Here is a 25096-nt window from a genome sequence, read left to right on the forward strand (position 1 = left end):
ACCGGATGCTTGGTTATTGTAGTTCTGTATGTACTCTAATATGCCTCTGCTGTCTGACGTGCAGTGAAAAAGAGATTTGTGTTCTGCAGGCAGCCTCTTCTCTTCATTGCTTTTTTTTCCTTTTGTTGAGCCAACGCTTTAATTTTGTGTGACTCACCTGTCAGCTCTCGGGATTTTTGGGTCCTTTTCAGGAACTCCCTGCCGATGCTCACATCCTCAAGTATTTTACCTGTTTTCCTCTAGCAGGTTTATGTGTCTCATTGAAGCCTTTGATCATTTTGAATTGACTTTTGTGCAGGTTGAGAGGCGTGGATCCAGTTTCTTGTAGAAACTTGTGGAAATTGAGTTTTCCAAGCCCAATTTGTTTAAAAAGCTGTCTTTCCACCAAAGTATGCTTTTGATGTATTTGCCAAAAATCAGGTTGCTGTAGCTGTGTGGGTTTGTTTTCTCTGTCCTGTTATTGGGACGTGGTAATGCTGCTGACTGTTGTATATTGAGGTTTGTATCCTGACGCTATGCTCAAACACTCCACTTTCATCCCTGATGTCATTCTTGTTTGTCCACAGAAGTGCAGCAGTACATGGTCATTTATTCAGTCAGGGCAATTTTATTATCCCCAATAGGTTAAAAAAAAAAAAAAAAACCTGTAATCTCTGCAGAGAACTGGCAACATTAACTTTACTCCCAGTTTTGTTGTGAGTTAAATGGGGGAGAAACAGCAGTTTTAGATTTTATGAAGTCTTTTGAGTATTCTGGTAATGTCATCAGCATCCTTAGAAAGCCCACCCCCTGCACCCCAAATGCTGATTGATAAGCCTAGGCTCTGTAGTGCTCTAAAATCCTGCATAGTAGTAGGGACAGCAGGTCACTGACTGTAAGCTCTTCTCTACGTGCCATTTTCTTGTTTTAAATCTGACTCGGCCTTGTGCGCTGAGCTCAGGGAGGCCGATACGCAACTTCGTGAGAAGTGGCTGCAGTCTTGATGACTCTGCTGTGTTAGTGGGGGTGGTAGTGGGTGCATGACTGTGAGAAACATAGATCCTGAGTTTCCATGGTTTAGCACAGTAGAAGATGCTTCCTCCTAAGTCAGGCCAATGTTTCTGGTTTGTAGATGGCTCTGCTCCATCAGCAGTTTGGGGGCTCACATCATGCAGTTCCATGATCTTTAACAGATGACTTGTAGCACGTTATGGTTTCAGTGTTAAATGCCCTTCACGGACTCCTATGGTTTGAGTGGTCCCCAGCCAGTGGTGCTGTTTAGTAAGGTTGTGAACCTCTGGGACATGGGGTCTAGCTGGTAGACATAGGTCCATGGGGCAGGCTAGGAGCTCATAGCCTTGACCAGGCTCTGGTTTGAGCTCTATGCTTCCGGGTTGCTGATGTGACTAGTCATCTTACATTGCTGCTGCCACAGCTGTGAACTGTCCCCATCATTCCTTCTCTGCCACGATACACTATGGGTCTTGAGTTGTGAACCAGAAGAAAAGCTTTCTCCCTTATTCTGTCACAGGGATGTAGAAAGTGGCTCCTCAAGTCTGCTGCTTGAGGGACATGGGCAGTTCTGTGCAGGCTTTTTAAGGGTAGGTCAGGAAATGGAGGGTATCACCTCCACTCACATTCTGTTGTCCCCATATCTGTGGTGTAGCAAATGCTACTGCAATGAGTGCTGGGAAACACAGACCAGCCGGGAGTCTAGAAAATAGAAGAAAGGCATTTGGGACCATCAGGCCATTTCTAATATTGGAGAACCTACTAGATCTTATATCCTTAGAAGCAGAGAAAGTTATGAACAGGTCTAGTGAAGAAAAGAGGAGTTTCCTGGCAATTCTGTCCTTAGGCCATTTTCCATGACTTTAGATATACAGTTGCATACACCTAATAGGAGGCCATTCTATCCTTCACCAGATATACATATGTTAATTTCCCACCAACTAGGGTATATGGTTCTGAGAAATTATTTTTATTTCTCTATTGATTTTAGTCACTATTCTTTATATAACACCACTCCCTCTGCTAACTGATCCAAATGTGCTAGCACCATAGAATGATTTCCACATTTACATAAATTTATTGGAATACATTTCGGGTGAGGACAAATTTGAATAAAAAAATATAGATTCTGAAATAATCTGAGTAAAATATGAGTCAAGTCAGTGGTGCTGTGCAATATGAGGCACACCACCCTATCTTTGCAGCGCTGGGTGTATCGCTCACAAAACAGGAGAGAGACGTGACAAGACTTCACCATAGACTCCCCCACAGCCTACCTACCATACAGTGACTCCTGGGGTGCAAACATTGTTGAGAAGATCTTCCAGGTGATCTTAGTACTGGAGCTAGCGTTCCTCCTGGAAGGAGTCGTCGCCATTCTAACCCAGCTGATAACAGAGAACATGAACAAAAGAAGCATGTCCCCAACTCAGACAGCCAGCAGAGAGGCCGTGACTTCCTCTGATTAGGTCGGCTTGAGGCCTGTTCTCATCTCAACCAGTCACCATACACTGGAAGACGCAGGTCCTGGATGGGTGAGAAGGACTTCCTTCCTCAACCATGGAATTACAGGGTGGTTCGTGTCACATGTCAGGCACACAGTGGGAGAAGCGGGGAAGAAAGGGCAGGGCTGGATGCTGTAAGAGGAGAGGTGGGTTGCAGTAATCATTACAACCTGCACTAGTTTATAAATCTTCACACACACACACACACACACACACACACACACACACACACACACACGCACACACACGCACTCACACACACTCGCTTGCTCACTCATCTAAATGCCTGGTTTCTTTTTTAAGACAGGATTTCATTTTGTGGCCCCGGGCTAGACTTAAACTTGTGGCAATCCTCCTGCTTCTGTGCCTAGCTGCTAGAATGATAGGCATGTACTATTAAAGGTCTGGTTTTTAAGACTTCAGTAAAAAATTGAGGTGGGGAGCAAATGAGACCAAATGAGAGGGCATGTAGCGGGACCACATGGCTGCTGTCTGGTCACTGCTGGTTGACAGCAGAGCTTGTGCCTAAATAGTTTACCCCAAATGGATCTTCTTTATTCGCATGACTGTATGATGCCTGTGACTTTCATACTCTAATTTAAAAGTAGAGGTTTCATCAAAGCAGGCAGTGGCTTAGAGGAAAATCATTCTAGAAACATGGGTTGGAAGAATCAGAACACAGCAAAAGCAATTCTTTGCTTTAAGCATCATTTTACCAGGACCAGATGTCTGATGCAGTGAACAGACACTTGATGGTTTTTCTCAATACGTTTGAGACATCAGTTGTCTAACAGATGCCAAGGGTGACTCCAGGAAGGAGCCTGATGCTTGTAGGTGCACAGCTCATGTAACCTTTAGCTGCTTTTGTAGGAATGAATGACGGGGGTCTCAGCTCCAGAAATTTGGGCCACTGAGTCACTGAGAGAGAAAATGACAAAACTCAGAGTCATTTTCCTTCGTTGTTTTTAAAGAACTCATGGGGACAGCCCAGGAAAAGCTCAAATCAGATGGGTGTATGATGGAAGACCGGCTCTCATTGTAGTCCACGCCACCAGATGTTTGTGAAATCCCGACAGAGAAAAGTAGGGCAAGCTGAAAGATCAGCCAGCAGAACAATCCCTGTCTCTGAATTAATATTGTTCCAAATATTTGGAAGCAGTTCACCATTTAATTTTATTCAATTTAAGGCCCCAAAGATGTGCCTAATGAATGCAGTGCATGCAAATGACTGAAATCACCAGAAAATCACAGAAGCATGAGGGAATAATGGAAGCTAGATATTTCACACATGTTATAATGAAGAAAAAACCTTTCTGATGCAGGATACTGTATAAATATACCAATGTCTGTTCCTCTTTTCTAGTCATCCATTTGAGTTTGACTCCTGAAAAGTTTTCGTCAACTTTGCTTCTAATGATGCCAGAACTGTGTTTGGGCTTGCAGAGAGGATGCGTAAATATTGCTATGGTTTTCTCTTCCCCTGACTAGTGCTACTCCCAGGAGGAAGTCAAGGCTTTTTAATTAAAATTCAAACAAACAAACCAACCCCAGTGAGACAAGGAGAGACCAAGCTATGCAAAAAGAGGCTCTGTGGAGTGTACTGGATGAGGTGTGAGTGCCCTCACTCTGTGGGGTGTACAGGATGTGGTCAAATGTGCTTAAGGGGCCACATCTCAGCAACTGGACTCCTGCTTCACTATCAGTGTTCAGGTGTGCATCCAGTAGGAAATGTCTGTAGGCACAGCAGATGTGGGTTAGACGTCTACTGTTAGAAATAAGTTGAACCATGACAGAGAGTCATAGCAAACTCAAGATATAAGCCTCCCAGCATGTGAGTCAGCCTCAAAATGTTCTTTTAAAACTAAAGAAGATTTGTATCCAAGTAGTTACTATCTTCTAAATGTTAGGCGTGGGTGTATTTATTTCTCAAGCTTTATCTAGAAAAACACTGATTGGGCTGTTTTTAGATAAGCCCCAAGGAGTATTGTAACCTCAGTCTTTGCTTTTCAAAAGTAATCTGTCCATTTTATTCAGCAACTATCACACTAAATGTCACGTAGTTACCTCTGAAAATGTTGAAGCTAGTCTTGAAGCAGGTGAGTCATTATGGGTTGCCAGGAACGGGCATGCAGAGCTAGCTTCCAGGGGACCATTGCCTGCATTCTGTAGCTGTGAAGACCCATTAGGATAATGAGATGGTCAAGATTTGAACTCTGACCTGTGTGACTACAAAGCCCAAGTTCTTCCCATCATGTTGTGTTGCTGTTCCTTAAAAGAGGGGAGTTGGCTCCCCATAAAGACACTAGAAAATTAGTGCTTGGGTAAACTAGTACAGCCACTATGGAAACCACAACAGAGTTTCTCCCCCCCAAAGCAAAAAAAAAAAACAGGGCTCTCCGATGAATCAGTTATACCATTCCTAGATGTCTACCCAAAGGAATCTGATAGCACACTGTAGAAGTGGGTGCACATCTGGATTGACCACAGCATGATTTACAGTTGCTAAAATATGGAACCAACCTGTATGTTCATCAATAGATGAACGGATAAAGCAAATGTGGTACAGATATAGATTGAAGGCCTATTCAGCCATGAAGAAGAACAGAATCATGTCATCTGCAAGAAAATGGACAGGGTTGGAGATTATCATAAGTAAAGTAAGGCAGACTGAGAAAGACAAATATTGCATGTTTTCTTTCACATGCACAACCTAGATTTAACTATGTATGTGTGACATGAAAGTAGGAGGGGAAATTTGGGAAGAGAAAAGGGACTACAGGGTGAGGACACATGGCAGGGTAATGGGATGTGAATATCGACAGAGTACATGGCGTGCTTGAATGAAAATGTCATGATGAAACCCATTACTACCTGTGATGAGTATACATGCACTAATAAAGTCTTAGCAATGTTTCTGAATGTAACCTCTGAAGAAGAATACAGCAACACTTTAGAACAGCTGGCAGGACCCACTCACCTCTCCTTTCAATGACAGTGAGGTCCATCTGAATGGAGAAGAACGGTTCCTTATGAAAACATATGCAGCCATGTAAGGACGTGCGATGCTTTCCAAAGTGTGGTTATGAAGCCTTCTCACTGGAATCGCCTGGATCTGGTAGAGGGAACCCTGACCCCCGAGCCACCATGCTCTGGGCTGATGCCAGGAGGATCTCCTGAATCCCCAAATCCCTCCCAGCCAGATCATGCTCTGGGCACAAAATGCCTGTCATCAAGACAAGAAAGAGCATCCCTTTTCAGCATGACAGTCTGTGGGCTGTGTCCACCATTTGGCATAGGGCCCCCTGCTCAGTAGGAAGAGAAGGGCATCCAGTGAGAACGCCTTCCAGGCCGTTGTTTGTGGAGGTATGCCAGTAGAACATCTTCAGTTAACAGTTTGTTTACTCAAAATTAAGTGTCCATACAGGGCTGAGAATGTAGATCCATTAGTACAGTGTTCGTCCAGCATGCACAAAGACCTGAATTTACCCCCAGTACCATACAAGCCGGGTATGGAGGTGCGTGCATGTAATCCCAGTATTTAGGAGGCAGAGGCAGGAGGATCAGAAGTTCATGGTTAGGGCTGGAGAGATGGCTCAGTGGTTAAGAGCACTTATTGGTCTTGTAGATGACCAGGGTTTGATTCCCAGCACCTACATAGTGGCTCATAACCATCCGTAACTCCAGTTCCAGGATATCTGATACCTTCTTCTGACCTCCTTAGATGCCAGGCATGCATGTGGTGCACATACATACACCTGGGCAAAATACTCAGTCATAAAATAAAAATAAGTGTTTTAGATAAAGATGGTCAAGGTGATCCTTGCCTAACTACATAGTGAGTTCTAGGCCAAGTTGAGCTATAGGAGACCTGTCAAAGGAAAATAAAAGGGAAAGGTAAAAATAAGACATGGATACTGATTCTTTCTGTTTCTTTTAGATAAAGTCTCACCGTGTAGCCCAGGCTGGCCTTGGACTTGTAGTAATCCTCCTGTCTCAGCCACTTGAATACTGAGATTATAAGCATGTACCCCATGTTTGATGGGATGTTGTTTTTCTTTCCTTTTCTTTTTTATTATTATCAATTTTTTCATTTATTTTACATACTGACTACAGTTTCCTCTCCCTTCTCTTCTCCTGTTCCCTTCCCCACCTCCCTTCTACCCCCCTCCCCATCCACTCCTCCTCCATCTCCATTCATAAAGGGGCAGACCTCCCATGGGAGTCAACAAAGCATGGCACATCAAGTCGAGGCAGGACCAAGCTCCTCCCTCTACATCAAGGCTGGGCCAGGCAACCCAGCATGGGGAATGGGTTCCCAAAAGTCAGCTCAAGCACCAGAGACAGGTCCTGATTACACTGCTAGAAGCCCCACAAACAGACCAAGCTACAAAATTGTCATACACATGCAGAGGGTCTAGGTCAGTCCCATGCTGGCTCCCTAGCTGTCCGTCCAGAGTCCACGAGCTCCCACGAACTCAGGTCAGCTGTGTCTGTGGGTTCCCCTGTCATGACCTTGACCCCCTCCTAGCTCATACAATCCTTTCTTTTTCTCTCTCTCTCTCTCTCTCTTCAACAGGGGCATGTTGATTTTCTATTTGTATATTCATATAAGGCTCTGTAAGTATCAGGCAGGCCCAGGGCTCAGGGCTTGTCAAAATGCAGACTTCCAGCTCATCCCAGACAGCCAGGGAGTCTTGCATTTTTTTGCAGCGTCTCCCAAAGGACTTCAGTATCCTTGAGTTTGAGAGCTGGCTCTTCAGTTTCATCTACAGTGGGAAAACCTAGCCCACAATCCCTCTGCTTCTTTACAGGCTGGGGCTTCAGCATGGGGACCAATTACCACTTCCACAGCTGGAGAGTGTTTGTCATCGTCTGCGCCCTGCCCTGCACGGTGTCCATGGTGGCACTGAAGTTCATGCCAGAGAGCCCCAGGTTCCTGCTGGAGGTGAGTCTTCACCAGCTGCAGGAGTCCTGACCTCATTCACGCAGTCCCTGGCTGCGTGTTCTCTCCTCATTGCTTGCTGCGTGCGCACTGTCCCTTGTTTATGGCCTTGCTTATCGTTAAATCTGGCTCCTTCCCCTTGGTGATGGTGGCAGGTCATGGGTTGGAGCTCATGGTGAAACAAGCAGGGACCCTCCCTCAGGCTAGAAGGGTATTGAGGGACACTCCTAGGTTGCCTCATGGTGCCTCCTCCTCACAGAGGTCCTGAATAGAAGATCCTTCACGTTTTCACATGCTAGTTTTTTTTCCCCCTGTGTGGCTCCATTGAGTTCTTTGGTAAATCTTGTCACTGTCCCCAGGCCTCTAGGACTCTTGGCTCTGCAGGGCCTCTGCCCGCTAGAAAGCTTCTGATGATCTTAGTAGTTTTCAACTCTGGGGTCTCTTGGACTGCCGTGTTCAGACAGTGGGAGCTGGCCTTGGGGGACAGCACTCAGTCTCACACAGCCTCAGTCCTCAGATTGGCCTCCTCATTGATATTTGCAGTGATGATCCATGTTGAGTTCCCTCTTGCATCCCACTTAGTAGTTACATGCAACAGGCAGTTTTTAACCAGGGTCATTGGCAGATGCATCCTTTATCTACTCATTCTTTATGGACGCCCTATGAAAATACCAGAGAGTGACGTCAACAAAGTTGTCTCAAAGTTCCATAAATGAGAAGCACAAACTGAAGGTGCCAGCGGGGCTGGGTTCCCTCTGAAACTTGCAGGCAAGGAGCCTTCCCTGTTCTTCACAAGGATTCCAGTCATACTGGGTTGGGTACCCATCCTACTCCAAGATGAACTAATGTTTACTAATACCGTCTGCAGCAGCTTTCCATGAAAAAGGCCATTCTGCAGTGCAGGGCCAGTGTAGGGGTAGTACTTAGGACCTCACACATAATATATTACGTTTTTGCTTTGTCTCATCAGTGAGGAGCATGGCTCCTTCTCCATGATCCACTCAACTTCACACTGACCGTAATTATCCAGGGTGATAATAACATGTGCCATTTACCCCCTTGACTTTACAACCTGGTTGTCCTTCCAATGCTGACTGGGGACTTGCTGTGGGTTGCCATAGTCCTCACCTGTGGCTAATGGGTCCGTGTCCAATACTTCAGACCCAGCATGCTGTTTAAGGGTGTAAGGCTTTCCATCCCAAAGAAAAGAAAGCATCTGCAGCCATGAACGTTCATGTCTCTATCTCTGGATTTACAGATGGGCAAACATGATGAAGCCTGGATGATTCTCAAGCAAGTCCATGACACCAACATGAGGGCTAAGGGGACCCCTGAGAAGGTGTTCACGGTGAGTGGCCAGACTGTACTAACAAGGTGCTTTGCCACTGTGTGGTTCTGTGGAACATCAACTTCGTTGAAAGAAAAGTATTTGCTTAATATTTTCATTACTTTCATACCTGGAAGATCCCTTCACTAGAATTATTCTTGGTATTTTGTGTGTATATGGGTGTGGGGGGGTGCATACGTATGTGTGGCTGAGTGGGTACGTATGGAGGCCAGAGGTCAACCTTGGCTGTCCTCCTCAGTCACTCTACACCTTGCTTTGCTTATTCATTTGTTTCTTTGTTTTTAGACAGGGTCTCTCACTTTTTACTTGGATTTCGACAAGCCAGCTAGGCTAGATGGCCAGCAACAGTCAGGGGTCCCCCTGTTTTCCCCTCCCTAGCACTGGGACTATAGGGGCACACCATCGTACCCAGCTTTCTTACTGTGGGTTCTGGAGAATCAAACTCAGGTCCTCATGTGTGTGCGGCAAGCGCTCTACTGACCAGCATCTCCTCAGCCTTAGTCTTTGCACTTTGGTAGCAGCCTTTCTAGATTTTTCCTTAGGTAATATTATTAGGAAATTATAGCAGAAGAAAAAAAGCTAAGTAGGGCTGGCAAGATGGGCAAAATGGTTCCATGGGTAGAGGTGCTTGCATACAGTCTGATGACTTGAGTTCAATCCTGGGATCCCACAAGGTGGCAGGAGAGAGACTGACTCCTGAGAGTCATCCTCTGATGTTCACATGTGTGCATGCAGTCATACACACACACACCCCACACACCCCCCCACACATGTGCCAAACCATCAAGAAAGAAAAAAAATAACTATGAAGCTGGAGAGATGACTCAGTGGTTAAGAGCAGTTGCTGTTCTTGCAGAGGACTGGAGTTTGGTTTCCAGCCCCCACATGATAGCTCACTGTAACTTCAGTTACAGGGGATTTGATCCCCCTCTTTTGGCCTCCGTGAGCACCAGGCATGCATGTGGTACATAGACACAGCTGCAGGCAAAAGACATCCCCCCACCCCAACAAAGTGAAAATGAGTGAATTTAGAAAAGGAAGACTGCCTATATCCCTGTGAACAAAAGTGCACATGAAGATTTGTGTATTGCATTTAGCAGCAGGCACCAGCATTTTGTATGTGGCCTCATAGCATTCACAGTCACTGTTTCTCCCCATTAGCCTCTTACATCATCGGTTAATGAATGATTCCATCGTTTCCATGAATGTCAGTGCTCAGAACATTAACACTGCTTTCAACATGTCCCTAATGTTGGAGGTTCATTTACACTCTTTTATTGCTTTGTTTCTATAAATATCTTTGTGATGAACCTTCTCATCCATGTAGCTCCTTTCCTTTCATGTTCTGTAGAAATAAAATTACTGACTCAGATGGCATCGATTTGTTTATTGTTTATTTCATTTTTTGAGTATTACAATCAGACTCCTCCCCCCATTCCCTTTCCTCCCTCCAAATCCTCTCATATACTCTTCCTTGCTCTCTTTCAAATTCATGACCTCGTTTTTTGTTAGTTGTTATTACATACATACATATACACATATATATTTCTAAATACCTAACTATAACCTTGAGATGAATTCTCAAGTTACACCTTGTTAGAGTCACGTTATTCTATTATACAAGTAGCAAGCTGCCCGTTTTTCTACACCCTATTACCACTGGCTGTTCCTGGGTTTAGCAACCAGGAAGTGGTAATTTCCATGAAGATGTCCCTTACAGAGAGATCTGTGCGCCTACTTGCCATGCTTTGTAGCCAAACACAAGCAAGGCTTGCTACAGGCGGCTCTTCACACCTGCACTTAAAAGGTCTTTTTCAGACCCACTTCAAATCGTTTCCTCTGAGAAGCCCTCCTGGATGAGCTCCCACCTGACTCCCATTCCCTAACGCCTCCTTGTGAACGTGCTGCTTCTAAAGCCCTGGATTCTCAGGCGGCATCACATGGTGGCACATGGGTTTCCTCATGGGAAAGGCAGACAATAACTAGAGAGATTAAACAAAGCACCCGAGACAGTGCCTGCCTTGGAGTATTACAAAATATTAGCAGTGATGAAAAATGTTATGACATATATTTTGCATAAATGAGCTCATTACACTCTTTATAGAAAACCGCTTAATGGCATGCTTGCCCAGTTCTAGCGCTCCTAAAATATTTCAAACAATAAGCATTTGATTTTACTTTTGATTTAAAACATTTACAAACATGTCTATTGCATATATTAGCGACACCCCCATCCTCCCCTTTCTATTCCACTTCTATTACTTCTGTTTCTTCTCCTAGACACTTTTCCTTGTGCTTTATGAGACCAATACTTTCATAACTAAAATTCATTACCAAGCACAAACAACAGAGCTACTCCAAATGCAGATGTTAAGGGTCAATGACCCTCCCGGTCTTCTAACCACACACTCTCTCTCTAGTGGACTGTGATGCATGGCTGGGCAACAGTTGCAGAAGCCAGGTGTTAGGGAAGACCCCCTGCCCACGGCCATCATCTCTGAAGCCCTCCACCCTGCTCTGCTCCACAGCCTGGGCAAGTCCAAGCTCCTCGTGTTTCCTGGGAGATGTTTCCATGGTTCTCTTTCTCTATGCTTCTGGTCTCTGAATCCATCTCAGCTGCAATAACTTTTGGACCACATCCACCTGGTGTGGGGCACATATCATCCAGACAACCACCCGTCACCTGCGGCAAGCATTCGTGAATTCAGTGGTGGTACGGAAAAGTTGACGATAATGGAAATTATATCAGAAGACATGGCTTTGCCCTTCTTTTCTTCCAACCCTTTCCCTCCTTTTGTGAATTGATCTTCTCCTCGTCCCCCCCCACCCCCGGCCTGCCTCCACCATGCTCTGACCCGGCCTGCCTCCACCATGCTCCGAATGCTCCAAAACAAGAAAACTTCCCTGGTGCATGCGTGGCAGACTACTGGTCTTTCAAGTGTGAGTGTGTCTCTGAGATTCCTCTCTATATAGCACATGATAGATTTATCATAACTCCAGACTCTCCTAAGAAGAGTCATGATAGAAACTTCCTCTCCACCCTGTGTGTGTGTGTGTGTGTGTGTGTGTGTGTGTGTGTGTGTGTATGTGTGTATGTGTGTCCTTCATTCCCAGAGACTCTACTCTCTGGATTCTCTGTTACGCTTGGTCACCTTTCACACAGAAGCCTCTCCCGGGGCAACCGGACGGTGGCTTCTGTAAGAATATTTCTGAAAAACTGGCTTGGCTTGTGAGACTGGCTGTCCCCTTGTAGAAAATCGATCCCACGTGCTCCCTTGATAAAGGGCGAAGAGATAAGTTCCCGCACATTGCAATTAGACTTTCATCTGAACAGACGGTGATTTGTGAGTCTGCAGCTCCACTCCCGAGCTGGTTGGGATTCCGCTGTGGGAGTTCAGGAGAAAGTGGTCCCAGGGAGATGTTAGGACATTCAGCTAGTTCCTCTGCTCTTTCTAGGAAGTCTGGGGGTGATAACCAACAAGCACTCCAAAGTCTAAAGGGACACGCTAGGCTGTGTACTTCAGGGCCATTCTTTATGTTCGGGATGGGAGCCCACTAGGGACAAAGTCCATGGAGAGGAGTGCGCAAGGCTCTCAGATGCTGGAATTGTGTCTCACCCCAACATGCATGCCACACCTAGACCCAAGGCCTCACATCTGCTTTTAGTGGTTTTTACCTAATAGGAAAGTGGAACTAAAAGATTGTAGTCCAGTGTTCCAAACTGCCTTGTTGGTCATGAACTGTGCTGCAGTGGATAACTAGAAAGTCCAAGAGAGAGGAGAGAAGGGCAGAGGGAGGGGGAGAAGGGGAGAAAGAGAGATGGGAAGAGGGGAGAAAGGACGCGGAGGAGGAAGGAAGAAAGGAGGAAGAAAGGGGAGAGGGAAGGGAAGGAGGAAGGAAGTGGGGGGGAGGGGAAATGAGGGGAAGGGGGAGGGAAAGGAAGTAAGAAGGGAAGGAGGGACAGAGAGTTGACTGAGCTCAGGCAGCTGGGCTGACAATGGCCATCAGTAAGGGGTGCATACTCAGCCCACCAGACAGAGCCACCAGCTGGTCCCTGTGTGTCCCCCCTCAGTACAGAACCACCAGCTGGTCCCTGTGTGTCCCCTTCAGTAAAGCACTCATAATGTGCTCAGCAGCCTAAGCAGAAGAGCAGATCATCTCCAAACCTGTTAGACTGAACGCCCACCTCTTGTCTGACCCATGAGCCGCAGGTTTTGCAGCTCTGCTATGTGCCTCCCCTGTGTTTGGACAGCCACAGCCAGAAGCTTTGCCCGCAGAGAAACCTTGGGAGGGTCAGGGCCTTGGAGCATTCTGCTAAGAACTTGTGTTCCTCAGGGTAGACGGGAACACAGGCCATATGTTGTTCTTCGTGGAACCAAAGAAAATGTTCTAATTAATTGTAAATTAGAGCAGTTGTGCTTGAAATCAACACGCCCACTCTCCAAAGCCTGGGAACAGGGTGTTATTTCCCCAAGGAATAAAGCAAAGAAAATTTACACCACAGTGGCTACTTTGGTGATTTGGAGTGTGGTTTATAAGGGGCTTTTAAATCCAGTGTCACCCTTTTCCTTTGGCCCCCTTTGGCAGTAGCAGGCGCTGTGATGTCCGTAGGGTAGGGTTAGATGATTTGAAGCCCTGCTCCACCTACTCCCGCCGAGTCCTTTCTGCAGAGACTTCTGTGACACTTGCCCAGTTTCCCAGGCTAACCCCAGAGAGAAGAGCATTTTCCAAAGCTGTGCAGCTGGGAGGCTCAGAGAGCACAGATGTGACTGTGAGCACATTCCTCAGCAGGCATCTGGCCATCCTGAAGGTTACCCAGCTCCATCTGAGTTTCTCTTTCGAATCTTCACATTCTCAGTTCATTGGCAGAAGAAAGAGATGGAGAACTCAGACCTGTGTTGTGTCTATTCAAATGCTTTCTTAGAGGACCGATAGAACTGCGTTTGAGCTTTTTGAACCTACCCGTCTTTAGGTCCTGTGAATTTGTGGAGAAAGTCTGCATTGTTGACCTGGATAACCCCAGTAAAGGAGTTTGCACAGTCAGGAGTCTCCTTAGCACTGATTAGGCCTGCAATTTAATGATTGGTTTAAGGGTCATGTTTCCTTGAAAGTCTCTGTCTTGGTGAGTGGAGGATGTTTCCATAGGACTTTCCATGTTTTCATAGCCCTCGAAGGGAACACAGAGCTATTCCACTTTACCTGACTCCAAAACTCATTTGTACCAAGAAAAGTGGGATGTTATGGAAACCATGATTCCTCTCATTCTGTTGTGTTTTAAAAACATCTTAAGTAGCAGCATCCCTCCCGACACTGTTGCCTGGCTATATTCTAAACTTCTGTGATGTTTATATCCACGAGTTATATACAAGGGTGAATTTTAAGGCAACATCATCTTTTGTCAGTCAACATATTATAGTCCCCGTAATAAATATTTCTCAATGACTTGATGTACTGAAAAGATTCTAATTCATATTGCTTGCAGTCAGATGTATCCATGTGGGAAGGTTCACTCTCACGCACGGCAGCCAGAGAGCTGCCGTGTAAATCTTTGATTAAAAATCATAACCAGGGGATTGTCAAACACTTTTTGATGCTAGATAATTCAATGAAGTCAATTACGTTAAACACTGAAAAGAAAAAATAATAAAGGTAAATCGTGTTGAGAAAACCACATCCATCTTTGCTTTCCAGGTTTCCCACATCAAAACACCCAAGCAAATGGACGAATTCATTGAGATCCAGAGTTCAACCGGAACTTGGTACCAGCGCTGGCTGGTCAGGTTCATGACCATTTTCAAACAGGTACGATCTATGAACATGTATTTGGAGGGGAGGCCGGCTCCGTGGGAGTCTGTTATTTCCGTGGGGGAAGAGTCAAGACGACACAAGCATCCTTAAACTAAGGCAGCAAATGGAGAGAAGGCAGCCCCAGGAAGGTGTCTGCGCCATGCAGGGCCACCTCTAAACTTGCCCTGTGCCTAGAGACATGAGTGCTTTAAACTGTAGCATCTTTGCCGTGCTGTTCTTTCTCAAGGCCAAGGTTTTGATAATCTAAGCAAGCATCCTTCTCTCCAGCAACTTCTCTTTAAGTAATCCCCAGCAAGGACGATGTGACAAAAACAAATGACACTGGGATTTTAAGTGACTTTGGGAAGGAATCGTAAACAGTGATTCCATTTCTCCAGGGGTCTTTCAGGCAAGGCTCAAGCCAGCTGTTGAGTGGGGCAGCCCTCTAGCTTCTACTGAGACTCAATGGGTTCATGCTTTATGGTCAATAGACATTTGAAGTGTCACCCTGCAGTGGGGCGGGGGTGGGGTGGGGTGGGGTGGGGTGTAGAACTGATTGCTGCAGGTTACTGAATGCTTTGGAACCCAAACTTGGTGTCCTTTTGATCACATTTATTAGAATTCCATATTCAGGGCAGGGATGGGGCATCCAAGGAGGGGGGATATTCCAGGGCTGTTGGTGTTCGAGGCTGGCCAGAAAGAAAGGATGGACTTGCCTTGTTATGTAGACAAGGCTCCTTCCTTTGGGAGGGAAGGTGGGCTACCCCCTTCTGTGATGTCCTAGGCACTTTATTAGCAAATCTGAGGAATGTGCTCTCACTGTCACCGGTCCCTTCCTTTAACTGTCCTTCTCTGGTGTGGGTCTTAGGTCTGGGATAACGCCCTGTACTGTGTGATGGGGCCCTACAGAATGAACACCCTGATTCTGGCTGTGGTCTGGTTCACCATGGCGTTAAGGTAAGTGCCATCTCATGTCAGTCCCTCCACAGTCTGGCTTATAGATTGAGGATTATAACTTGGCCTAGTGCAGTTGGCAGCAGAGTGGATGTTTTGGGCCACAAGTCACAATCAGCCCCATCTAGTGGCTTCTGTGGACAGAAATCTCTCTTACACCAAGAGTCCTTAGAATCATCAGCAGGAGGAGGCGTTCCAACCTCAGGCTAGTCTTGCTATGATTGTAGAATGCCTGCAGGCTTCTCGTGGACAAAACACATGTCTGAAGGAAGAAGAGGCTGGCTCTTCCGAGCTTTCTCTTCTATCCACACTGAGGTAGAGCTGACATGGGTATGTTTATGGTGTAAACTGAATTCTTCAGTGGACATAAGCTTTGTAAAATAATCAAGCTAACGGCAATGTGCATCACCTTAATATCATTACCACCACCATCATCATCATCTTCTTCTCCTCCTCTTCCTCTTTTTCCTCCCCCCTTAACACCAAAGATTCCCCATTAGCAGAATTGAAGTAAGTACTGAGTGTTGATTGTGAACTGATTGCTGTTAGCAATTGTTAATTACTGAGCTTCTGTTTTTGAAAACAAATGGCATTTTTCTCAGAAGCCCCTGAGCCTACGTTTCCTTTTGTGCCAGTAGCCAGATGGCAGTCTCCTTTCCTGTTACTGGCTAAAGAAGTGAGACTGGCCTGTCGTTTTCTACTCATTTGGATTTACCCCCCAAGCTGAAGATGCTTGTATTTTCCTGAAGGCTGATGTCTGAATAAAATTTCAGTTCCTGCCATACTGTTCCCAACAATACAGAAAACAAATAAGCAAGCAACAAAACAAAACAAAAGCAATGAGCCAGAGCTGGCTCTGGCCTTAAATTGCAGGCTGGTGTCCCAGGCACTTCTTAGCTTCAGAGAGCATCACCTTGCTTCCAAGATGGGGGCTGGAGGCAAGTTCAGCACTCAGAGGCTGTTTAGCTGTGCACACAAAGAGCATCCGGTACACAAGTGCTCAATTAGCAAGACTGTAAACTTAGATCTGTTAGATTGCTTTGTTTTACAGCCTATGACCCTCAAGCAACCCCTTTACCCCAGAAAAGTAAGTGGGTTCTAAAGCGGGAATCTAACAAGGCAACTCCACATAGTTTATCTGGTAGTTAAAAGGAGGTTTATTTCTGGGTAGCTTTCAACCAGTGAAAAGGTTGGTTACAGGATCTGGGAGAGGTGAGGTGCAGTCCAGTGTGGTTCCCTGGAGGACTCTGACTTGGTCTGCACTCCAGCATCCAGGATCACGAGGAACCAAGAGAGCTAGCACATACGCTTCTCGGGTCTTAAGGGCTCCTGTCTTGGCCATGCCCCAGGGGCAGGTCATAGGCTTGTGTGGCAGTTACCAGCTGCCTCACTAGGGGCAGTGCTTCAAGGTCAAAGCTGGAACAGCTACCCACTACAGAGCTCTAGTGATCTCTTTGATTATGGGGCAAATCTAATGTCATTCCATACTGGATGGATTCAAATCTATTGAATATAGAGGAATCCTGACTCTGCTACTCTCAAATTATTTAGTTCCAACATTTCAGAAGTCAAATACAGTGAGCACTAAGATTCAACTCACGAGCAATTTAAAAAGTGGGCTTTATTTATATTTATTTATGTTGAATTTAATTTCCTTGAATAGGTAATATACTCCAGTGTTGGAACAGTAGGGAAATCTTGCCTCCGTTCCCTTCTCTTCCACCCACTCCCTTCTGCCTCCACTATATAATCATCTTTTATTTCCTGTTTATCACTCCAGTGTTTCTTTCTTTTTTTTTTTTTTTTTTACAAATGTGAGAAAATGTATACAGATACCTGTAGATGTTTCCAAATGTCTATGTATATATGTGGGTGTTTCCCAAGATGCATGTATGTATGTAGATGTTTCCTGAGATCTATGTATATATGTAGCCATTTCCCAAGGTCTATGTATTCTATTTTCAAATAATGAACTGAGTTACTACGTTAAGTCTGATCCACATTAAGTCATGGATGCAGATTCTACTGCTAGAAAAATGGTGCTTCTCAGACCTTCTGCCTTCTCTCTTGCAGTTACTATGGCCTGACTGTTTGGTTTCCTGATATGATCCGGTATTTCCAGGATGAAGAATATAAGTCTAAAATGAAGGTGTTCTTCGGTGAGCATGTTCATGGTGCCACAATCAACTTCACGATGGAAAACCAGATCCACCAACATGGGAAGCTTGTGAATGATAAGTAAGTGTGTGACCATGGGCTTTCCTTGGGCCTGAGTGACAGTCACTGGGGCTTCCCTTGGGAGAAGATAAGAGTTCAGTGTGTCAAGAATAAAGTGGTCCTCACAACCCATCCTAGCTGTTAGAGACACTACAGTCCCCTGATGGCTGAATCTGTGTTGCACTGACCCTCAGATTCCCCTTATCCCCTGGCTATGAGATGACATGACATTTGGTGGAGGGTGACCAATCTGGGCGGCTTTCCTGAGAACTTGATCCTTTGATGGAAGGAAATAGAAAGCCACATTCCATCATGGTGCCACATTATTCACTAGGCAGACGATGCCCTCTTCTGAGCTTGAACTATGCTTAGCAAGCTCCCAGAGAGGGGCTGACAATTGTGTGAGTGACTATGGGCCATGCAATTGCTTCGGGAAATAAAGGACCCACAGCTTTTAGTGCTGAAGTCTCTGAAACAATCTGTGGCCTGGTTGTTGAGCCCTTTCTTTGATTCTGGAAGCTTCTCTGTGCAAGGTTATTATGGAACTACCTTTCGTTATTCTTCATATAACACTACCCCAGAAGGTGGACCGGGATGCTCTGTGGTCAATGGGAGTCTTGTCCTCATAGGAGAAATCAGTGGAGTATTAGAAGGCTTCTGCCTACAGCTTTGTGGTGTTTCCTCAGTCCATTTGACTCATCTCTGTACTGAATTGCCTCTCTGAGGCTGCCCTCTGGAGGTGAAGTGGTAGAGACAGGCGGGACATTAGATAAGCTTGCTCCAGCCCATATTGTTCTTCAGGATGAGTATGGGCCCCTTGAAGTTTGCCTTCTGGAACTGTTCCTAGGAAGGTCACCGAGTTAAGTGGTGTGTGAGTTGACCTTAGAATTAAGTGGAATTGCCGGAGATGCCATTGACACTGTCAATGTCATAAACTCCCTATTCATCACCTTAATACAACAGTGGCACCATCACCAGTCACTAGAGTACAGCAATTATCACTGAAGAACATCATTTCCCCTCTGAAGCCTCTTGAGTTCAAAGTGTATTTGTCTTCATGGACTGATTTGAAAGGACACCATGCTTCTCGTTCTGTGTTATGCTGCCATCTGCTGGTCAGAACACAACAGTGCCTTTTCCTTCAAAGCCCCAAGCGGTTCCTCCTCTTTGGCACTAACTTTTGTACCAGTTTTTCCCCTGTGACACTCTGCACACATTGTTACTTTAGAATTTAGATGACTGTGATTTATCTTACTGACTAAAACACACAGAAGAAATGACTTTTGTGTAGCCAGGGCCTCAGACTTCCTCCATGGATGATAGGTCCCACTGCAAGCTAACCCTTCTCCTGGGGAGAAACCTCTCTGCTTGACCTCAAGAATTAAAGTGCACAGATTAGTTTTGGCTCCACCCCAAGGGATCATCCACTGCCTCCTGGTGCATTATGGGACATGGTACCTCTGAGTCCCAACATGCAGTTTACCTCAAGAGTTCGTGAGTTTTTCAAAGCGCAAGAAAGGCAAGGGATTAAATTCGTAATTTTCCACGCTTAGCCAAATGCCAGGCCAGGTTACCCTTATTAGTAATTAAGAGCAAGACCAGCTCCCATCTGAATGTGTTAACTAAGTAGCTGACTGATTAATGTGCCTCCTGCTGGGCAGGACTGGTTTGTGAGGGGAAGGGCACCACTCAGCTGCCTGACTCCTGTCTGCCATAGTTCAGGGCCCTGGAAGCAATGTCCTGATCCCCATCTTCCCTCACAGCAGAAGGGAAGTCCATGCTGTCCTCTGAGCACTCGGGCTTGGACCAGCAGTGGGAATGAGTCACCGTTCACGCAGGTGATTTGCCAGCGAGGAGCAGAAAGACTTTCTTATTAAAGTCATACAAAGTCAACAGGGCTTTCATTAAAGGTCAGCTGTGTGTAGCTCAGACTAAAAATGAGGCTTGTGAGATCCACCTGTAAATGAGGTAGAGAGCATGGCAGGAAGCAGGGATTGCAGAGGGAGAAGGCAAAAACCACGCAAGGAGCAGAGGTGGATTTCATGCATTGCATGAAAGGTCACCATGCTGTCAGGGCCCTTTTTAGGAGCACATGAATAAGACGTGGTTTTTAATACTCAGTGTGGCTAATTTCAATACAGTAAAGTCCCTTACAAATGCAAATAGTAGGTGGTGAGCACAAGCATGTGCTAGAATATACTGGGCTGTCTAGCCTCACAGTTCACATTTGAAGGTTACAGTTCAGATATGGAAGACGTATCAGATTATATGGTAAAATCTCTCAGCACAATTTCTAGCTTCATGTGGGTCCTGTGTGGTTCTCTTGAGAGTCTTTCTGGGTACTGAAAAGAGGATTGCTTTCTCCCAATAAAAGGTTTGCACACATTATTGTAAACACATGGAAATCCTATTGATTATTGTGTACCTAACTGAGTTCTTGTTTTCCTTACTATTGGTTCTGTAATTCTATCACCTTCGAATAACTATTGCCTTGTTTTCTTCCTTCCTTCCTTCCTTCCTTCCTTCCTTCCTTCCTTTCTTTATTTCTTTTTAATGGTGGAATAGTCTGTACTTTGAGAGACAAGTGAGTAATACAGACAATATTCTTCAGGGCACTTAGGTTTATAAAACCTCTAGGTCATTAACTTAGGTTTTAAGTACTCAGTTTGTTAATCCTGATTCCTTCTGGGAATGGGAAGTTGCTTGGGGTTGATCCCAGCACCCCACATGCTAAGCATGCGCTTTACCAGAGAGCTGCACCCCTTGATTCTTGAGTTGAATCCTGTCTCTCTCCAGAGGAAATGCTCACCATTGTCAGAAGGCATTGGTGCCTTATATTCCTGTATACTTTTGCATTTTCCCAATGCATTTCTATATCTATAAGCATCACACAATTGGCTTTTACATGTGTTGAGTTTCAGGTAAATACACCATGTTATATGTGTGTAATTAATTATTATTGGTTTTTTGAGACAGGGCCTTATGCAGCCCAGGCTGGCCTCAAACTTGCCATGGAGCTGAAGTTGTCTTGGAATTCCTGATTCTCCTGCTCTGACTCCCCACTAGGATTACAACTGTGTCCTACCATCCCTAGCTTTGTACGTGCTGATTATTATACAACTTGTCTTTCATTTAGGACCCAAATTGTTGAAAATTCATTTTTTCTATGACCATTTTGCTTTTGCATAAAATACATTCTAGGCACACTCATCTCCCACCCTCTCTTACCCCCTCCAACCCCCACCAACATCCCCCTCCTACCAAGTCTCTACATTCATGTCTTTTTGTTTTGTTTTTGTTTCATGAATCGCTGGGTTTAACCCAGACATAGGCGCAAAGCTATCCATGGGAGTGTGATAACTCACAGTGGCTACGTCACTAAGGATAATGACTTCCTGTTATCCACAGTCATCTGTAGTTGACTGTTTTACTGGCCCACCACCCAGCTCTCAGATAAATACATGGAGACTTATTCTTACTTATGAACATCCAGCCTTAGCGTGGCTTGTTTCTAGTCAGCTTTTCTTAAATTAGCCCATCTACCTTTTGCCTCTGGGCTTTTACTTTTTTTCTATTCTGTATATCTTTTCTTTACTTCTTACTCCATGTCTGGCTGTGTGGCTGGGCGGCTAGCTCCCAGTGTCCTTGTCCTCCTTCTCTTGCTCCTCTTTCTTTCTACCCTTCTCCTCATATTTATTCTCTCTGCCTGCCAGCCCCGCCTAGCCTTTTTCCTGCCTAGCTATTGACCGTTCAGCTCTTTATTAGACCAATCAGGTCTTTTAGACAGGCAAAGTAACACAGCTTCACAGAGTTAAACAAATGCAACATAAAAGAATGCAACACATTGTTGCATCATTAAACAAATATTCCACAGCATAAACAAATGTAACACATCTTCACCTAATATTCCACAACAGCCATCAACTGCTGTCAGCTCCCATGGGCAGAGCTGGGTTCTGTGGGTCTCTTCCCTGTCTATTACTATTTATGTGCTCACTCCTTGCAGGCCCGATGTAGGCAACTGCAGCTATGGTGATGGTTAGCATAGCTTCATAACTCATTTACTTTATTTGAAGTCCATTACATGCATATTCTATGATGTTCTTGTCTGTTCTCCTTTTGGTGGATGTTTAGGTGACAATTGTTCCCCATTACAATACTGCTGCAAAAAGTATTCTTTTTTATTAAATTTTTTTCATTTATTTTACATACCAACCGCAGTTTCTCCTCCTGTTCCCTCCCCCACCTCCCATCTACTCCCCATCCACTCCTTCTCTGTTCTGAAAGGGGAGAGAGTCTCCCATGGGAGTCAACAAAGCATGGTACATCAAAATGAGGCAGGACCAAGCTCCTCTCCCTGCATCAAGGTTGGGTGAGGCATCCCTGCATGGAGAATAGGTTCCCAAAAGCCAGTTCAAATGCCAGGGACAGGTCCTAATCCCATTGCTAGGGGCCCCACCAACAGACCAGGTTACATAAATGTCACCCACATGCAGAGGGCCTAGGTTGGTCCTATGCAGGCTCCCTAGCTGTCAGTCTGGAGTCCATGAGCTCCCAGGAGCTCAGGTCAGCTGTCTCTGTGGGTTTCCCTGTCATGACCTTGACCCCATCCCTGGCTTGTACAATCTCTTCACCCTCTCTTCAATAAGACTCCTGCTTGGCCCAGTGCTTGGCTGTGGATCTCTGCATCTACTTCCATCAGTTACTGGTTAAAGGCTCTCTGATGACAATTAGGGTAGTCACCAATCTGATTACAGGAAAAGGCCAGTTCAGGCACCCTCTCTACTATTGCTAGGAGTCTTAGCTGGGGCCATCCTTGTGGATTCCTGGGAGTTTTCCTGGCACCAGGTTTCTTTCTAACCCCATAATGGCCCCCTCTATCAAGATATCTCTTTTATTACTCTCTTCCTCTGTCCCACCCCCAACTCACCCAACCCAACCCCTCATGTTCCCATCCTCCCATCTCTGCTCCTCTCCCTGCCCCCAGGCAAAAAATAGTCTTAGGAAAGAATTTTTATAGCTTGTATAACTAAAAGTGGAATTTCTGAGCAGGAAGGGTCTTGCTTAGCTATGCGCCCTCAGATATGCGTACCAACGGTTCTCAACCTGTGGGTTGCAACCCTTTTGAGGATCAAAAAACCTCAGGGATTGCCTAAGACCATTAGAAAACATACATATTTACATTATGAGTTATAACAGTAGCAAAATTACAGTTATGAAGTAGCAATGAACATAATTTTGTGGTTGGAGGTCACCACATGAAGAACTATATTTAAGGGTAACAACATTAGGAAGGTTGAGAATCACTGTTCTGTACTTTCAGATATTTCTTTGTACATTTTAAATGTGTGTGTGTGTGTGTGTGTGTGTGTGTGTGTGTGTGTGTGTGTGTGTGATGTGTGAGGTGGGCACATGTGTGCCACAGCATGCAGTGGACATCTTGTTGGAGTTGGTTTTCTCCCCTCACTTTTATGTGAGTTCTGGGTATTGAACTCAGGTCCTTACGTTGTCAGCTTGTGTGTAAGAGCCTTTACCTGCGGAGCCGTCTCACTGGCTCCTGCTACAGTTTTATCAATCTATCTGTCTATCTATCTGATGTGATTTAAAAAACTTCCTCCTTTCAAGATTTCTCCCCTCTTAACTTCCTAGACAGGGACTCACTGCATCCACCAGGGCAGCCTGACCTTGCAGAAGTCTGTCTGCCTCTGCCTCCAGAGTGCTGGTCTAAAGGCGTGCGCCCCACACCTGGCCTTGCAGTTGTCATTTATGTCTGTGTACAGGATGCCTCTTGCTCATCTTTCTTGTGCTTCTTCTGTACTTCCTCGAGAACTCCTCAAGTTCCTTACAAAACTTACTGTTTGCTTTCCTTATTCCTTCAGGAAAATTATTCACCATTGTCTCCTTAGTTCTTCTGCCCAGTTCTCTCCCTTTTCCTTCTTGAATTATGGACTGTAGCTGTATTAGACTGTCCGGTATCTCCTCACAGTATTTACATGGTCTGTTCTCTCCCCCTTACTTTTCTCTCTGTGTTTCTACTTTGGTAATTTCTCTTGAGTTATGTATAATTTCAGCAATTCCTTCTGTTTGTTGTGACAAGAATCCTAATGAGTCTATCAAATGCATTCTTTTTTACAAGAATACTTTTGATTCATCCTTTGACAATTTTCTATAAATATATGCCAAATCTTGGCCATATCCAACCATAATTTCCCTCATACTCTCTCCTGGGATCCCCTAACACTTCCCCCTTCACCTCCAACCCCTCCTCCCCCTCTTCTCTTTTGTTTTATAACCCACTGAATTTCACAGTGCTGTCTGGATGCACATGGGTGTGGGACCATTCACCACAGTGTGGACAACCTACAAGTAGGCATACTCCTGAAAAAAGATGACTCTCTCTACCCCAGCAGCCATCTATCACCAACTGCTCCTTAGCTAAGAGTCCAGCCTCAAGAGTCCCTCTCCCATCTAAGCTGGTATATTGACTGGCTTGCTCTTGGGCAGGTAATCCTAGCTGCCACTAGTTCGTGAGAAATAGCCCTCTCATTTCCCAGCATTCCTCCCTATCCGCAAGCTCTTACATTCTTTCTGCCTGCTCTACTGCAGTATTTCCTGAGCCTGGGTGGTGACGAGATTGTAAAGACTCTGTCTCGGTGATGTTCACGTTCAATTTGAACCATCAACCTTTTCTTTACAGCCGTTTTCTTGATGGTGACGCCATCAAACCACAGCCACGAGGACTACATTGATAGGAGTCCGGTGTCCTTTAGATCACCTGGTGGACAAAGCGTTGAGTCTAAAGGAGACGAAAATAAAGTGTTTCAATGATGAGTCTTTTCTAAAGATTTAAAATGTGTTATTTAACTTTGTCCTTTGACAATTCCATACATGTATAAAATGCATTCTGATTACTCTCACCTCCACACTGTCTTACCCCCCTCTCACCTCTGTCAGCCATACTTCATATGGTTACGCCTTTTTGTTTTGACCCACTGGGTTTTACCAGGGCTACCCACATGACCATAGTCATCCACTGGAGCCTGGTAGGCTCCGCAGGTTGTCATAATAGTTCTTTTTTTCCCCCTGACTCTGCCTTACTAGCGGCTCCTCTTAACTAGAGACAGGATCTCACTACGTGCCTAGACTGTCTCAGAACCCACAATCCCCTGCTTCAGTCTCCCAAGTACTGGGCTTGAAGGTAGATACCAATGACACCAGTTTTTTGGTCACGTTGCTTCCAGCCTCTGAACTCTCCTGAATGAGGAATCTTGAGATGGCTTAGTGTGTAAGTTAGGTATTGGGAGAGATGATTTATGTAAAGAAAGACTCATAAAATATGTGTTGGTCCTTTCT

At 45.2% G+C, this 25096-nt stretch overlaps 1 protein-coding gene across 3 annotated transcripts in view; it reads left to right on the forward strand.

The window, feature by feature from the left end:
* Positions 1 to 25096, forward strand: part of Sv2b (synaptic vesicle glycoprotein 2B) — a 190539-nt gene that overhangs the window by 148997 nt on the left and 16446 nt on the right. For all 3 annotated transcript variants that reach the window (XM_052760310.1, XM_052760312.1, XM_052760311.1), the window contains exons 5-9: positions 7307 to 7440; positions 8696 to 8785; positions 14477 to 14587; positions 15441 to 15529; positions 17600 to 17764. In XM_052760310.1, coding sequence (XP_052616270.1) covers positions 7307 to 7440; positions 8696 to 8785; positions 14477 to 14587; positions 15441 to 15529; positions 17600 to 17764 — 589 coding nt within the window. The remainder of the gene's footprint in view (positions 1 to 7306; positions 7441 to 8695; positions 8786 to 14476; positions 14588 to 15440; positions 15530 to 17599; positions 17765 to 25096) is intronic.

The sequence above is a fragment of the Peromyscus californicus genome, unplaced genomic scaffold (assembly GCF_007827085.1).
Source record: "Peromyscus californicus insignis strain IS unplaced genomic scaffold, ASM782708v3 Scaffold_4__1_contigs__length_199733344, whole genome shotgun sequence".
In the NCBI taxonomy this organism is placed as follows: domain Eukaryota; kingdom Metazoa; phylum Chordata; class Mammalia; order Rodentia; family Cricetidae; genus Peromyscus; species Peromyscus californicus.